Genomic DNA, 16339 nt, shown 5'->3' with positions numbered 1-16339 from the left:
AATGATATTCAATTTGATGAGGACTAATGAAGATCTCGCGTCTGATAGTCACGCCTTATAATCGCAGCGTAATATTTGCCGATGCTGTAATTACGCAATGACTCGAGGCATCGGAGGACGATGAGAGTCGAGCCTCGCGCTCGCTCTCGCCCCGACGACTCGTCGTAATTATATATATATATATATGTAGAGTGAGGATCTCTCGAAAGCGGATCGTAAATTCACGAGGCACACAAGAAGAGAATTGAGTCGTCTATAAAGTAAAATATAGTAGAGCGATGACGAGTGTGCTCGTCGTCGTTCTACACCGTCTCACTGCTGGAAATCCAAACAAAAAAGTCAGGGAGGAAAAAAACAGTGACGGAGGGACCGAGCGAGAGAGAGAAAGCCCGAATTCGTGGGTGAGCCTCAACCGGAGAGATTGAATCTGCGAGTTCACAAAACGCAGGTTTCGCTCGAGCGAGGGAGAAAGACAAAATTCTCGGCATAAATCTAAGGTGGATGGAATAACAGTGCCGGTGCAAAGGGCGATGCCGAGAGGCCATGAATCATAAATGTTTCTTTCGGGACGCGCCGAGCGCGAGCTCATAGACTCGCTCGTGCTTCATACCGCGCTTCTCTCCTTTCTTTATACACGCTCGCTTATTCGCTCCTTCCTCACTCTTTATCCCTCTTTTTATCCACCACCGTGTCTCGCGGTCCCTGATGCTTTACGTCCTGTCGTTTTCGTACTACGTTTTTACCTCTTACTACACAACTCCACCGGAGAAGATACGACGAAAAAAAAAAAAATGAAAACAAAACAAATAAAAAGATAATAAGTAACAAAGAGGATGAAAAAAATGAACGTTGATGCTGTATTCATATAGGAAAGAATCTCCTAAGGCGAGTGATTTGGGTGGTCGAGAGATTAGGGGAGGTCTCGCGGCATTTATTCGACCGTAGTAGACGATACCGAGGTAAACACTGGATAAACGCCACCCAATACGGATACGCGAGTCGCTCGGACGTCGCCATGGGCCTTTCAACATCGAATTGAACGATTTTCACCTCCAGAAAAGTCCTCATCGTTGAAAACAAAAAGCACTTTTCTCCTGAAACGTAAATCTTTTGAGCCAGATGTGAAAAAATCTGACAGAGTGGCCGTCTCAGGCTGTGATTTCACTGCGAATCGATAGATTTCGGAGTCGCTATTTTCCAGAAATTCATTTTGGCTCGAGGATGCTAAAAAAACGAGAAAATTGAAAGTTCCGGCGAGAAACTCGAATCGGAAAGCTCTGGCCGATTCCACGCCGAAAATCCCGTGCAGGGGATTTGTTGTTGCACGAAAAATTCACGAGCTCGCTCTCTCGGGGAAGAATGAAATATAAATTGGCTCGCGCGGCCTAATCTCTCTCGCGAAAGTGCACGTTCCCGTTCGTTTTTTATGGGGGAGTGTTTTATCAAGCGCTGTTCCTCGTTGAACAATCGTAGAGTTGTTCCGGTTCTTCGTCGCGAAAAAAAGGACGTTGGTACTAGGCTTTCGGGGGCCGCGGGATATTTGCACAGTTTCGTTCTCGGCTCGAGAAACACTCGATTCGTTTCACGCACAGGGGATAAGAAACGCGCGATGAGAAATGCGCGCGGGAGACGCACGTGGATCCTTCCCCGGCGAAGCGGACGCTACCGTGGGACAATGCGAACACGAGTCGTTGCTCATCGTCCTACCGATAAATAAAAAGGAGAGCTCGCCCGGCACCGCGCGATCCTCGTTCCCGATTTGTTAGCGTCCTTCGCGAAGTGCTTCGTTCCCGACGTAAAATACGCTCCCGAAGCTTCCCACCTGAGAGTAACGCGCCCGTAATCTCGTTGCGTGCGGAGAGACGGAAAAAATGAATATATTGATCATCCGGTTTGTAAGATATACGAGCGCGGTGCGAATATACCGTAAATTCTCTGATACAGATATGTCTGTCAGGCTAATTCAACATCCGGCATCGCCTCGACCTCCCCGGGGTATAAAAATTCATTGTATTTTTCCCCGTTCCCCGGCCCTCCCGGGGCCTCGTCCCGGTAATTAATCGCGACGAGTTGTCCCGCATCGGGAAAGTTGGAATTTTCGTTTATCGTCGTAGCTGCGTCAATAATTCATTGCTCTCCGGAGCTGGCTTTTTCCTCGGTTTTTCGAATGCGATCGATCGGCCGAACCGTAAACAAGCCCGTCGTTGACGTTTCGAGGCTTCTCTCATCCCGCAAAGTTCCGAAATGCCTCTCGTCGCTCGGGCCTGCAAATCGGGGAGAGAACATTCATTCGGCCCACCCGAGTCCTCCGACCTCGTCGGCACTAAAGTTAACTGAATGACGCCAATGCGACGGCAGATCTCGGAACGAAGCGCAGACTAGATTCGCCGAAGGCGCAATAATAATTAGCCGCGTGTGTGCGCGCACGAGGAGCAACGCACGGAACAGGATTATAGACGATTCCGAGCACGCGCGATTCTCATCCTGCTGCCGCGCGTTATATTCGAGTGTCATTGATGACATTATTTTTGCACCGATTCAATAATTACAACGTTTCATTGCGCGATACCTCTGCTCCTCTGCGCTTATTAATGACGAGCGATAATCCCTCGAAGAATAAAATGAATGTTGGTGGCGCGATTAATTAAAATTGGTAATACGAGGGCGCACGTACATCGTCAAACGATCCTGATTACATTCCATCCTGATGCGGGGCTCTCCCGGCTCTCACAGCCCGTAATTATGCTCCTCATTTTTCAATCCGATTTTTATTGACAACAAGATATCTCGGGTATACGTGGAAACTTAATTAGCACTGAAAGTTGACACAAATCGATAATCACCGATGTATTTATCGCGAGGATTAATAGATCATTAGGGATAACCACAAAAATCATTTAACGTCTGTTTCCCCCTGCAATAATTCAATAATAACACATCCGCGTTTGAATTTCGTAAAAATTCTAAATGCACACGAGCTCAACGAATTCACGAACTCAACATCGCGTTTATTAATATTCCTAGCTTCGAAAAATCAACGATCGATTCGTACCAAGTCGAAAACAAATTCGATAAACATTTCAAACCCGGCGGTATGCCGCGCGCAGACATTTAATTTATTTTCATGCATCGCTCTCGCGAGAGTCAACAATTTATTGATACGAACTCGCGCACCGGCCTCCCAAACAGCGACGATATATCTGTATCCACCGGCACGTATTATGATAAAAAGAAAAGCTTTTCAACGAAAGAATCAAGAGTAACGGGTTGCCCTGAGATTTATATCGAAGCGATGATTTATACTCGGAGCCAATTAGAACTTGGGCGATTCTAAATCAGTGCAACACGTATATTCCATTTGCTTTATTCTTATTTACTTTTTATTTATATTTCTTTCTCTCTTTGTCTAGTTCCCCTCTCTCGCGGCCTGTTTCCAACAACGATGATGGTGCTCGCGACGACGACGACGACGACGATGATGAGGACTGCGTCCCAGCGCTCATCCGTTTCTTCAGCTCCTCCGGCTGTGCGAGAAGGCGCCTGACGTTTCGCATTGTCGCCGTTACCGAGGAGCCCCGGCTCGAGGGGCGGGAGGAAAGAAGACGGCAAAAATTTTGAACGCACCCTCTTAGCGAGGCGCGACCGATCGCTCGTCACGCAGGCAGTTTACGCCTTTCCCACCCACGTGGTACTCGTTATAGATTTTATTGTATCAACAAACCAGTTCGTTTGTTCGCTTCCCGCGGACGACGCGATACTATTTTTCATGCGTCGCCTCTGCGCACACGTTCGTACATGGATTCTTGCGGTGTATATATAAAATCGTGCTTGTATACGTATAGAACGTAAAGAGTCGCGCGGGAGAGTAAATTGAAATCAATTCGTCGTCCGGCGGCGACTATTGGCCGGGAGCGCGGAGAGGAGAGTACTAACCGGCTCGCTTCTCGCGAATATACCGCAACTCGATTCTCCGGCTGAGCTAACAAAAATTTATACTACTGCGCGTCCGGCATAATCGCTCTTCCTTCCCCCCGCTCTAACGAGCCACCGTAAACTCGACATTGACAAGCATCCTCGTGAATTTCAACGCACCCGTTAAATACGATTACGACATCGGGGATTATCGTCTCGGAGTTAACATCTCTCGACGCGGTGCGAGCTGCTCTCGGCTTTATTCTCTTTTCTCCCATATCCGCGTATCCTCGCGACGAGAGTCACAGCAGCAATTGAAATATTTTTCTCTTGCTACGATACTTTTCGAACGGGCCGTCAAAATAATGGGCGATTTTTCGTCTCCGAAATGTTAGCGAACGATGAAAATGAGAGTAAAGAAAAAAGCGAGAGTCCGGACTCGAATAAAGCGAGCCCCGAGCTCGCTCTCGCGGCCCGTGTCCGGCACGATAATTCACTCTCGCTTTCGGACCTCGCACAAATCGAGCGAGCAGAGAGAAGGAGAAAAGAGAACATGGAGCGAGAACATGCCACGAGCGAGCTCTCATTATCTTTGCATTAGTATACTATTCGGGCGCGGCTGTGGGCGTGTGGTCCGTCCTGACGCGAACGCAGTGACGTTGCAGCCTTCGATAACGCGTTTGCGCCGGGAACTATTTCCGCGTCGTTGTATACGCGGATCGATATAAGAATGTGTATACCGGCTGCCTCGCATAACGCGCCTGATATATATCCGTGAAATGCGCATTCGCAGTCGTAGAAAATACACAAAATGATAGAAAAATGGGCAAACCGTCGTCTATCGATAAAAGTCACTTTCAGAGCCGAACGCAGCTCGCATATGCAGCGATACAAACCGGAGATAAAAGCACTTTGGTCAGGCGACGAGAGGAGAGCACCTACGGACGAGTTTCTCGAGGACGCACCGCAGAGAGGCCCTTTCTCTCTTTCTCGCGATCTTTCTTCCGAAGCAGCTTCTCTTTCACGAGTCTCACGCTTACCGAGCTCCGTGCATAACGTACAAATACATGCGCGAGAACGTTGAAAAAATGTGCGCGTATATACATATGAACCGCTCTCGTCTTCTTCCTCTTAACTTCTCGTGGAAAATGCGACGTGCAGCATCCGAGATTTATGCTTAACGCCGACGACTTCGCAGTAGCAATGCTGTTCTGCAAGATAGTCGAAAAAATTGAGGAAAAAAGGGAGAACGAGAGTAAAAGAGAGAAAGGGAGCGAGGCATCGGCGAGAGCTCCGATTCGCTACCAACTAGTTTAACGGCGTTCCGTCTCGTACGATGCACCGTCCTCGCTTCCACTGCTATACGCAACTACCAGCACCAACACCCTCCGTACTCTCACCAGCCTTCTCTCTTTCTACCTCGCAAATGTACCGAGAGCTCCGCTACGATCGGACTTTACCAGAGAGCACCACAAACTGACCGGGAGAGTTGAGCACAGCTCGATTATAATAACCGCCTCTCTCGGATCATCTCTCTCTCTCTCTCTCTCTCTCTCTCTCTCTCTCTCTCTCTCTCTCTCTCTCTCTCTCTCCTTCCCTTCCTTTCTCTCTTCTCCGCTCCGTCTCTCTTTCCTTCTCCTTCCATCTCGCGAATCCGCAACGGGCGTGCGATCGATTTTACCCTTAAAGGGGAAAGTGCGCATTTCCTGTAACGGGTATCTCATCGGTATCAAGCACGAGATTGTTTCTCTTTTTATTCCGATTCCCCTTCTCCTCGCAGCTTCACTCTTCGCTTGATTTCTTCGGCGTGTTCTTCCTCGACCTCTCCCCTCCCCGTCCTTCACCGTTTCTCCTCTTACTTTTTTTTCTTCCCTTACTTCTTACTTTATTTTTGTGTTGCGCGATCCGCGATCGACGAGCGTGCCGGAGGCTCGCTCGCATCATCGACAACAAGAAAATGCGGTAGATCGGACTCACTTGAACCACGAGATAAGACGCTTTTCTCCATCTCACTCCGCCGAGATTCCTCCTGGTTTTTTTACACCCCCCCCTCCCCCCCCCGTGTACCACCGACCTGCCCTTTTCATGCGACACTGTACTTTAGAGCTGAGATATCTTTACTCGCGCTGTACTCGCTTCGCGTGTAAATCGCCGAGGAATCTTTGCCTCCGATGCACGGATGAAGATTTTCGAAAGCAGCCTCGTGATCTCACGTGTTGTTTGTACTCGCATCGAATCGCTTTTCCTCCTACAGCTCTCGGGCTCGCGGCTTCCTCATGTACGTTTATTAAATCCTCTGGCGAAACGGTACACGCGGAGAGCACGCTGGAACAGGAAGAGAGCTGCGCCGCCAGGGGGGGTCCTCCTCTTGCCACCGTCGACGCCACGTTGAAACTTAATTTACGACTCATTCTCTCCTCCGCTCAGAGAAAAGGAGATATTAAGGCTGGAGATCCGCCGTGGGATATTAGGTTTTTGTTTGAAATGTGAAACGACGACGGGGAGCCCGCAGACGAAAGCATATTTGATGCTCAATTGAAATACGATTGGACGCGCGAGCGCTCGGTGGTTACAGGAGGCTGTCGTCGGTCTCGTATACCTGTACAGTCGAGACTCCCGCATAACTTGTCGCCCCGGCTCAAAAGCATCGGAATCCGAATTTTGGAGTAAATGAAATTCGCTCAGCTCCAACCAGGCTCCGGCCTCGCCCTCGTCCGTGTGCTCTAATAACGCGAAATCGCTAGGAATTTACGAAGCTCGCAGAAAGGAAGTAACGAGCCCGAGGGAATCTCCAGGAAATCGTGGTGGTTCGTCCTGACAAATGTGCCCCGTAGATCGGAGACTGGCGAGCGGGCTGGGCTCGCGCCGTCTCGAGTTACATCGCTCATAGTTTTTTCATCGCACTCGAAAGGGAAGAAAAATGCTTTTTCTCAGGCGTCTTCAAGAGAAGTGGCGAAGAAGCGGGCTTGTCCGAAATTAATTACTTCCGTCGATTTGCCTCGGCAAGAAAAGCAAACGCACCAGCCTCCTCGCATTTACACTCGCGTTTAAAGCTGCTTAACAGCCGGCGACGAAACGCGGCCTCGGGAAAAACGGAGAAAACGGCGCATCGAAAATGGGGACAAAAAGCCGATCGCGATTGACGCGATACTCCCGAGGGACAAACAACCTCGCGAGAGACGCAACAACAGCTCGTAAAATTTCATTCCAAAAAGTCCTCTGACATCCCGTCCCCAGGACTTTACGAGCTTGTACGACTCTAAACGATCTACTTATGCGCCGCGAGGAAAACAGGTTGACGAACGGATACTAGAGGAGCTACGGAAACCTGCTGAACTGGGCTTAGACACTCGGACGAACGCTTCAACGCACCTACAGCTTACTCGTATGTTTTGCCCCGTCATCAGTACATTTATTAAGCATTTACGCCTCAGTTGTTCCGCGAGGTATCGACCGGACGATAATCCGCAGTATTTCGTAACTTTTTCACTCACAATCATTCAACTCCCGTCAAATTAAACCTACAACGCGCGTTTCAATGTTTTTTCAACATTCTCTCGCCCATTTTTTCTCGCTCATATTCGATTGAACTCGTAAAATGATATGTAGTCAATGTCGAAGCGAAGGAAAAAGGTGAATTTTTCAAGTGTGGACCGAAACAATATTCGGAAAATGTTGGCCTCCTCTCATTTTTTTCTTTTCACTCTCGCACGGGCTCGCGGGACACGCTCCCAGTATGTGGCTCCGTTGATGAATTTATCATTGAAACTTAATCGGAATGAATAACGACGGAAAGTAGCGACGAAGTGTTTTCTTGTGGAGAAAAAATGACGGTGTTTCGTCTCTATATCCAAACGAGTCGGATCGTCTCGGGCGACGTTCTCGAATATATTCTCGAGATTTTGGAACGCCGGTTGGAGAAATAACGATCGAGGCTAGTCGCGAATCCTCCGAGTCTGAGAAGCGTTTATTCGGTTTGTAATTTAACTTTGATCTAAGCACTGAGGTGTAAAAAACCGCTCGGCGAGGTTGGCTTTGAAAAGTCGCGAGTGTTTATGGCCTCATCGAATGTCCCGATTGCCGGCGAGTTGTTAAAGTGTTAAAATGCTTCGAAACGTAAAGCGCACTCATCATTGATGCCGGACTCGCTATAAAAGGACGCGCTTTAGTATCTCATTACCTCGTTAATGTAGAATCTCTTTTTTTGTCGGACGGTTAAAAAGTCGAGAAGAAAAAAGGCTCGCCAAGTTTTCTCGCCCGTCAGTCCTACCGACCGGGGCAATAAATCTCGTGGCCTTAAAATGCACGTGAAAAATATTGGGTCGTTTGGTTGTTTAGGAATCGTACGAGCGCGTTTAACCGAATGATTTCTCGCTCCACGATTCCGTGGAGCGGTGTTTTGACTCCGAGATTATTTCCGAAGGGTCGCCGTGCTCGCATTTATTAACACGTGTTAATGCGCCATTTGTCAATGGAAAAGTGGCCGATGACGCGCTCAAAATGACGAAAACTATTCGACAAGTGAAAACAGCTGGTCCTCCCCGCTCGTGTACGAACATTCTATAAATGGGAACAGCTCTATTTTGCCACATAGATTCGGTCGATTGAAAAGAAAAGAAAGGGGGGATCGGCGCGCAATGTCAGCGCGCCGGTTGTAACGTCCTCTTCAAAAACATCTGTCCGCGAGCCGCGCGTCGAGCCGCGCTCGATAGTGCGAGCGACGTCTTCCCTCTCCGGGTCTACGGAGCCTCGTAAATTTTTGGTCGATAAGATCGGAGCTACGTGTTTCGTTGGGGGGAGACGAAAAAAGTTTCGTCGTCGGACGGTTTTTCGTTAAAATCGGAGTTAAATAATGATGCGTAAGGGGCGGATTGGGAGTGTTGAAAAATGCTGTAATTCCTCGGCGGACTGTACTCACTTTGCGAATCTTAGCCGCGTGAACGACATTGCTTTTAGCGTATTTTTGTCCGAGCACAAAAACTATCGAGCCGGCGACAACTAGGCCAGCTCCGGTTACGAATTTTCTTATCGGATAACGAGCTACGACACTTGACCATGATCTAGCACGTGCGTTCAGCCGCACACGAGTTTCGGATATGCGGACAATCGGGCGCGACAGTTGTGCGAGAACCGTCGCCATTCTCGGCTAACTGGACAAACGCGATGCTGCCGCGTACCAACAGCTGATAGAGCTTCGCGAGGAAGCTCGTAACGCGCACGCCTGCTCGAGCTCTCGCGCCGCAACCGAACATTATAAATAGTCGAGTCTTCCCCGGGTCACCGTTTTCTTATCCCTCGGCAACATTAGAGCCGAAAATACCACGTTATCGCGCCGTTCCCCGCCCCCCCCTCGATCCCTCGATTCCTCTTTTCTCCTGTCGACATCCCCGCGTTATGCGTCTCTCGACGAGTTACCAGTGACTTTCAAACTCGAGCCCGCAAACCACCGCAGCGACGTTCGCGAATCCGAGCGGAAAATTTTCTCGAGCAATTCACTCCGCCCACGCGCTCGCTTTCTCCCCCCCTTTTCAACCATCAAACATTCATTCGAATTCCAATTGACGCGAGTTCACACCTCCGCATATATCGCGGACCCGAACCTGCCGCAGTCGGGACTCGTCAACCCTCCCAGGAGGAATCACCGACGCGCCTCAAACACCCGGATCCAGCACAAAGACCTTTGACCACACATCCCCAGCCGTTTAAATCCCACAATATCTGACCCCGAAACCAATTGATCGACGCGCGAAAAATATTTCATTACGAAGTCGCGCACGCATACGCGCCGCGCTCGAAAACTTGAATGCTAACTCGATTTAAATGATACTCCCCGCGCCGCAGCCGGCAGGCTCCACATTACTTTTCAAGAGAAACGGAAAACATTAATTGCTACTTATTAGCGAGATGTACTCCTCCGGGCAGGATACTCGAGCGTCGTTAAATAATTACGGCTATGTTTATTGAAAGAGAGCGCGTTTTAGCTCCCCTTTCAGCCGCGGTATGTGAAATTCTTAAACTCGGCGCGCGTTGAATCCTCCGACTCGAAGCGTATTATGACATTCCAACGCAGGCGGAAGTTTTACGCGCGAATATCTATCCCGGTGTGTACACATTCCCCCATGCACACAGCAGGCTAGGGGGATCCCGTCGATGTTGCACTCATTTTCGACGACCTTGCGAGTCCCCGGTTCTCTCGCGGTCCCCGTGCACACGGACGATTGAGCTCTTTTATAGGATAAATCGAAGAACCGGGTCTCCGCTGCGACGAGCGCGAGTGTCTCGGCCCGCAGCCGGCCGGCTCCATTGCTACGTGTTGCGTAGTTATAGTCGGGAGACTCGATCAAACGCGCGAGGAAACTCGCATTCAGTAATTGCCGGTTAATTATCATCGGCCTGGATGGCACGTATAAGCGTCCCCGCGCAAACTCTATACACTTATACGCGCTCCCTGCTGCCTCCGATGTGATTTCCTGCGTCGAACGAACTCTCCGCGCGGCGGTCCGACCAGCACACATCTTTCAATCGAAATGAAACCTCCCTAGGACGAACGATCGAACGATACTGCTTACCCACCGGACCCTCCTTCCCGCGGCCCAATTTTTTTCTCCTCGGGACTTCACACGGAGAACACGGGGCCGAAAATTCTAGAGGAAAGGACTAGCAATACGGTATTCGAAGAGCAAGAATAAAAATTGTTCTATCCACCGTAGTTAAAAGTCTTTTTCTCTATAAGCACAGTAAAAAATTTTTTCAGTCACTTGAAAAATGCAAAAAAAAAAAAAAAAAAAAAAACTATACGCACGGTTTCGGTGTAAATTCGTGTATTTATCGAAGAATTTATGCTGACAGTGAAAATTTGTGATTTGCAATGAATTTCCACTCATCGGTAAGTGCACACTCTCGCATAACTTTTTGCTGCCGCTCAATAAAGCTGCTTAGAATTGAAGGGACGAAAAATTGTTAAGTTCAAAAAATACTATGCTCTTTGTAATAATCGAATGGGTAAATACTTTGAAAATTCTTGAAAAATAATATATTCCTCACCATATATGCAAAACGAATCCGTTTTCTCCGTGCACGCGTTTATTGAGAATCTCCGCACCCTGCGCTATGGTGACGCGGTACGTCTCAGAGGGAGTTGTCGTTTCGAGGTGTTCGAGCAGGCTGCTGGCAGTCGAAGGGGTTCGATTTTCCCGTGACAGTGAGAAACAGGAAGGAGAGGAAACCGAATCGTGCGCGGTTGGAATTGAACCTAATCGCGGATGTACAATTTACGTGTGGATGGGAATACTTGAGCGCACGGCGTCGGACCAGAAGTAGTCGGCGGGCATCAAGGCCGAATGAGAGCAGGCGCAATTATGCACACGCGTTCATCAGCGAGGAGACTCGTGCATGGCGCTGCGAAATTCACTGCGGAGAGGATTGAAGAAAAACGTGTCCGCGTCGAGCACCGGCGAGCGTAAGCGGTGCTGATCTACCTGAACGCGGACAAACTTGTGTGCATTCGCACTAGGAAGCAGGCGGTTATTCCACGAGGAATGCAATCACCCTTTTGCCGTCGTCGGAGCCATTTTATTAGCTTCTCTGCGTCGCTCTTTCTTACAGCAATAATGATCGATCGGAGCTGCGCACTGATCGCGATGTTACGACACCTTCGGCGCGCTCCTCCAGTTGCCTCGCTACGTTTATCCGCTCGACGTTTATCCACTTTTATTGACGGATTCGCATGCGTGTGCGTATAAGTGACAAATTTTTAAACCGATTCATCCTAATAACATAACGCGCAATCTCCTTCGCTCTGGGACATTAGCACCGAGCTCACTCGCCTTTTGTTTTATCATCACCGATCAATTTATCCCTTTTGTTTCTTCTCTTTCTCCATTATTTTTGTGGTAATTGAGCGGAAGCTGAGAGTTAGATGCGTCCGCGGCGGGTGTGTCAGTGAGGACGGGGGGCCGCTGCGTTATGAAAATTACGCGTCTCGGAGCTGCGTGCGTACGTATGCGTGACATTATATGCGCGTGGAATGCGTCCACTCTCGTGCGGTTTTCTGCTCCTCCGTGCGGCTCTCGTCGTTGAATTATTATTCCGTGCACGTATCGAGGATTTTGTTTTCAACGTTTTTGTTTACGCTATCGCGAAGGAATATTCGCTAAGGAAAGAAAGACTCGAGCGCATCGTTCCTCGGAGCATGCGACCGCCAGCTTTTTCTCGTCTTTCTTTTCATCGCGCTCTCCTTTTTCACACTCTTCTTCTCTTTCTGCTGCTGCTGCTGCTGCTCCTGCTGATTCTCCTCCTCGCAAGCCCACGGAATGAAGCTGTTGCGGCACGCGTCCATTGGATATACAGTTAAAGAAGAAAAGAGCAACGGAAAGCGCGGCTGAAAATTCTCGAGAACGCAGAAAGCCGCTAGATGCGGATGCTCCCTTTATAAATAATACTCACGCCGGTATTTTCGACTATCCTCCGGACTAACGCCACTCGCGGGACAGCGCTTCGACGACATTTTTTCTCCCCCTGCTACACGCCCCATGCAACGAACAATGTCTCACTTATCGCGGGACAACATCTCTCTCTCTTTTCTAATGCCCACGATCCATGGGTGGCTCGGGCTCCCGTGTTTCATCTGAATACAATGACGAATAAATTCTCCTCCAGGATTTTCGCCACGCGGCTCACTTTCCGCTCTTATACGTGAGTTCAGACCGAAACAGATATTCGTGCTCGTGGAGCCGCGACGTCTTCGTACGAACTCGGAGATAAACGCTTTTCGAAATGAATTTCGGAATAGTCAAAGACACGTTTCTAAAAAACTCGATACCTCTTTCAAATTCTTCATTCACAGGCTTCCTTTCATCCCGGGGCGCTCCGAGGAATCCACGAAAGTGGCCATTCTGACGGATTTTCAAACACTTTCCCCTGGCAAGACTCGCGAGAGTTCAAATGAATTACCGGGGCCACCGAAAATACTACCTGACTTTTGCTGGATATTTTCTCATCGAGCCGAAACTCTCGGAAATTCTGGCATTCGTTTCAGCTCGAAGCGTTCCGGTGTTTGCTTTTCTCTCGTCGCGTAACGTCGGCAAATAATAATTGATTATGGAATTGGTAATAAATTCATTTCCGAAGGGGTTTCCATGTACATTGTTTTTATTCGTGTAACGTTTACGACCAAATAAAAGTACCGGGGATGTCGAGAGCTCTCGTAATTTGTGTGTTACACGGCTCTAGGCAACGAGGCAAGACCACACTGCTGGAGGAATAAGTCGTTCGAGTGTATCGGTGCGTCTACATATTTTGTCAAGCGACGTTGTCGAGGAGTTTGTGTTGGTTTTGTGCGCACCAGCAGCAAGCGATTCTTGCTCGGAGCGATCCTTGCGATATTGATTTGAATAATTCGCAGTTGTCGGCTACGGGAGACTCCATTTTTTGTGGATCGATTCTCAATTACTGTGTTGGAGTTCTCGACGTTGAAATAATTCGTCGGGGCGGTTTTTCAGGAGTCCGAAGAGTTTCTCGGCGGGGGCCGGAGACGCGCTCGCTTTCCAGGCGAGGGTCGCGTTTGCTCCGTTTCGTTAGAACGCTCGCGACATCACCTGCGATGTTTCGTGGTCGAATCCTCCGTTCGGAGGATGTTAAACCTCGGCACGTGGGACGGATCGATGACGAGGAAGTATTCCGGGTAAAGCGCTGACGCGAAAAGAAACGAGTGCGCTGGAGGCAGGCGAACAACCATAAATCTCTCGGGATTAACGTCGTCGCGGCCGCCGCTCATGCCGCGCGTATCGGGCTTCGATAACGGTAATGACATCTGGAGGGGCGCGGCGATGAGCCCGGGAAAATGGAACGTTCTCAAGGCACAAAAGATCGAAAGAGTTATTCGTTTAATCTTGTTAAACTTACGGGCACACGCACTTTTCGTTAATCGTTCATATTCGGAGATAAAAACCGGGATTCTTGTAACTGGATTTTGATGTTTTGGAAACGCGCCGCGGGGAAAAACGTGCTCGAGGTTTGCTCGCAGGAGCAGGTCTCTTCTTTCATGGGAAATCTCGAAGCAGAGGCGCGATCTTGACGCTGAGATATTTTGATCCTGCTCGAAAACTTTCTACAAAACTTTTGATTCGTGTGCGCGTGTGCTTTCGATGGCCTAAGTTTCGACTTTCTTGAGCAAGAACATCGTTCGTATTACGACATTCTCGAGAAGAGACTGCCCCATTGACTCGCACGGATGCTTATACGCGCGCGCGCGCGTGTATTTGTGTTTGACGTGATATTCGCACATGTTCGCGAAGTCTATATTATCCGGAGGCGATACAATCGCATTCCGAGCACATAATTTAGAGGCCGATTACCATGTTAATACACGAACATTCCAGCAACGATAAAAATAAGTTTTGGGCCCTGCGGGAGTTTGAAGAGCGAGAAAGAAAGACGGCACCGCGGGCTCGAGCGCAGAAGAGAAGGCGCGTCTCGCCGAGCGTGGAAAATAAGTTGGAACGCGTCCGTAGCTTCTCCTCGGTTCTCGTCGTTTTACGATAAAGTGATAAATCCCTGTCGCGCTGTGAAAGTCTAATACGCTTCGGGATCGGTTAGTCAATCGATCGATCCTGGCGAACCGATGCTCACGATCTTCCGGCAGTCCGCGGAATGGTTTCTCATGGTTACGAGAGCGACTCGCTCTCTCGGTATATCGCCGACATGAATTTTTATAGTCAGCACATAAAAGTACATTGTACGAAAGGCAAAAACTTATAAACTGTCGGCGAGAGATCAGTCAGTGCCGGGAGTATTATTGGGCATTAAAGGTTTTCTCGAACGCTCACGTTCTTTCGTTCGTGCGTGCACACGTCGGCGAGTCGCCTTCGGCTCTCGCGCGACTATCGAAAAACTCTTGGAACACAAAGCTCGAGCGATACCATTTGATCTTGAGGATCACCGCGCGACGAGTTTTCCTGACGGATCTCTCTCTCTCTCTCTTTCTCTCTCCCTCTTGTTCGCGGGATGCTCCGACTCGGCTCAATCGCGGTTGATACTCGCGCGCACTTCTCGTAAGAAGAGCAAACACGCTCGGGGGAGAAATAAACTTGCGGAGTTTGTGTCTTTCTTGCAAACGTGACTTCACGGGCGAGACGAGGAGTGAGGAGTCCCGTGCGCGAGCTGCTCCGTCCCGCTCATATATCCGCGCGCTCTTCTGCCGAGAGAATTAAAGATCCGCGGCAGCATCGGCCGAAGCGACTATCGCGATAGAAACACGAGCCCCGTCACACTCTCCCGGACGATCCTTCCCCCCGCTTGTCTCTCGCACCGCTGCTATTTCGAAAAGAAGCTAACAAGAAAAACGTTGCGAGAAGTAAAAAACGAAGGGGCAAGAAAATTTATCCGTCCCACGAGGGCTCCTCCGCGAGTGCATGAATTTCTCGCCGCTCGCGACGCTAGAAAATCCACGCTCCCCCGCGCAATAAATCGGCTTCTCGCTCTTCCACCCCCTCCCGCGCGGTACACGCTTACACAGAATCCCGCACGCGCGCACACGATAGAGTAACACGAGAGTTCAACGGCGAATAACCCCCTCGCCGAAGAGCACGAATCGCGCGAATTTAGCAAAAGAATATATAAAAAATGTAAAACGAATTTACGAAGTATATGTTAAAAGGAATAAGAGGAACAAAACGCCTCGCGATATTTACGATCTTTGGGAGTTTTGTGAAACACGAGAGTCGTCCTCCGTGGCATATGTCCTGGCATCCGCCTCGTGTCTTCCACCTACCTCTGTCTATGCCCCGGTATAGAGCAGCTTCTCTCCCGCGCTTGCAGCAGCACACCTCCGCCATTCCAAGCATAAATCTTCTTCTCCTACGGCCATTTTTTCTCTCTCATTTCTTATTTTCGCTTTCTGTTGCCTCGATTTCCCTCCTTCGTTTTTTATTCTTTTCTATATATTCATTCCCATGGGGCGTTGGATGGTACTTTGAACATGGCGCCTTTTCCTGTTGCGCCCTCTGGCGCGAACGCTTAATCCACACTTACCAGCTAATAATTACGCGCTTCGTGCGTGCATGCGTGTGCAAGAAAGCGGAGGATGATCCGGCAATTATGAAGAAGGCGTTGGCGGCTTCGCAACTTCTCCGCATCTTCCATTATATGCGCGCGACTATATCCGTAATCAAAGCTAGAGAAATATAAAGCTTGGGGATCGCAAACGGGCGCGAATCTCCGCCATTTATCGCGAGGTAACGCTCATTACTCGGCCCGCGTGCTTTGCCTGCTCCCCGCGCAACATTCCCGATCTTCATGGAATCCTCGTTATTCCCGGGTACGAGGAACGAGAAACTCGGAGAAAAAAAAAGAAAAAAGAATGACGTCAAACCCCGCGGCCTCTCGCAGAGTGACACGTGCCGAGACACACAATCCGCTTATGCGAAAA

General features: G+C 49.3%; 1 protein-coding gene across 3 annotated transcripts in view; it reads right to left on the bottom strand.

The window, feature by feature from the left end:
• The window catches only part of MICU3 (Mitochondrial calcium uptake 3), a 39610-nt gene extending 30532 nt beyond the window's left edge, over positions 1–9078 (bottom strand). The window contains exon 1 of one of the 3 annotated variants that reach the window (XM_043426932.1): positions 8831–9078. In XM_043426932.1, the coding sequence (XP_043282867.1) occupies positions 8831–9052 (222 nt within the window). In that variant the 5' untranslated portion in view covers positions 9053–9078. Of the gene's footprint in view, positions 1–1050; positions 1084–8830 lie in introns of those variants that run through there. The other 2 variants (XM_043426935.1, XM_043426936.1) reach the window with 2 other exon arrangements.
• Positions 9079–16339: the final 7261 nt, after the last annotated feature.

This window comes from Venturia canescens, chromosome 8 (assembly GCF_019457755.1).
Source record: "Venturia canescens isolate UGA chromosome 8, ASM1945775v1, whole genome shotgun sequence".
Classification (NCBI taxonomy): domain Eukaryota; kingdom Metazoa; phylum Arthropoda; class Insecta; order Hymenoptera; family Ichneumonidae; genus Venturia; species Venturia canescens.
The sequence above is the reverse complement of the archived record's forward strand: the minus strand, read 5'-3'. Positions and strand labels throughout refer to the sequence as shown.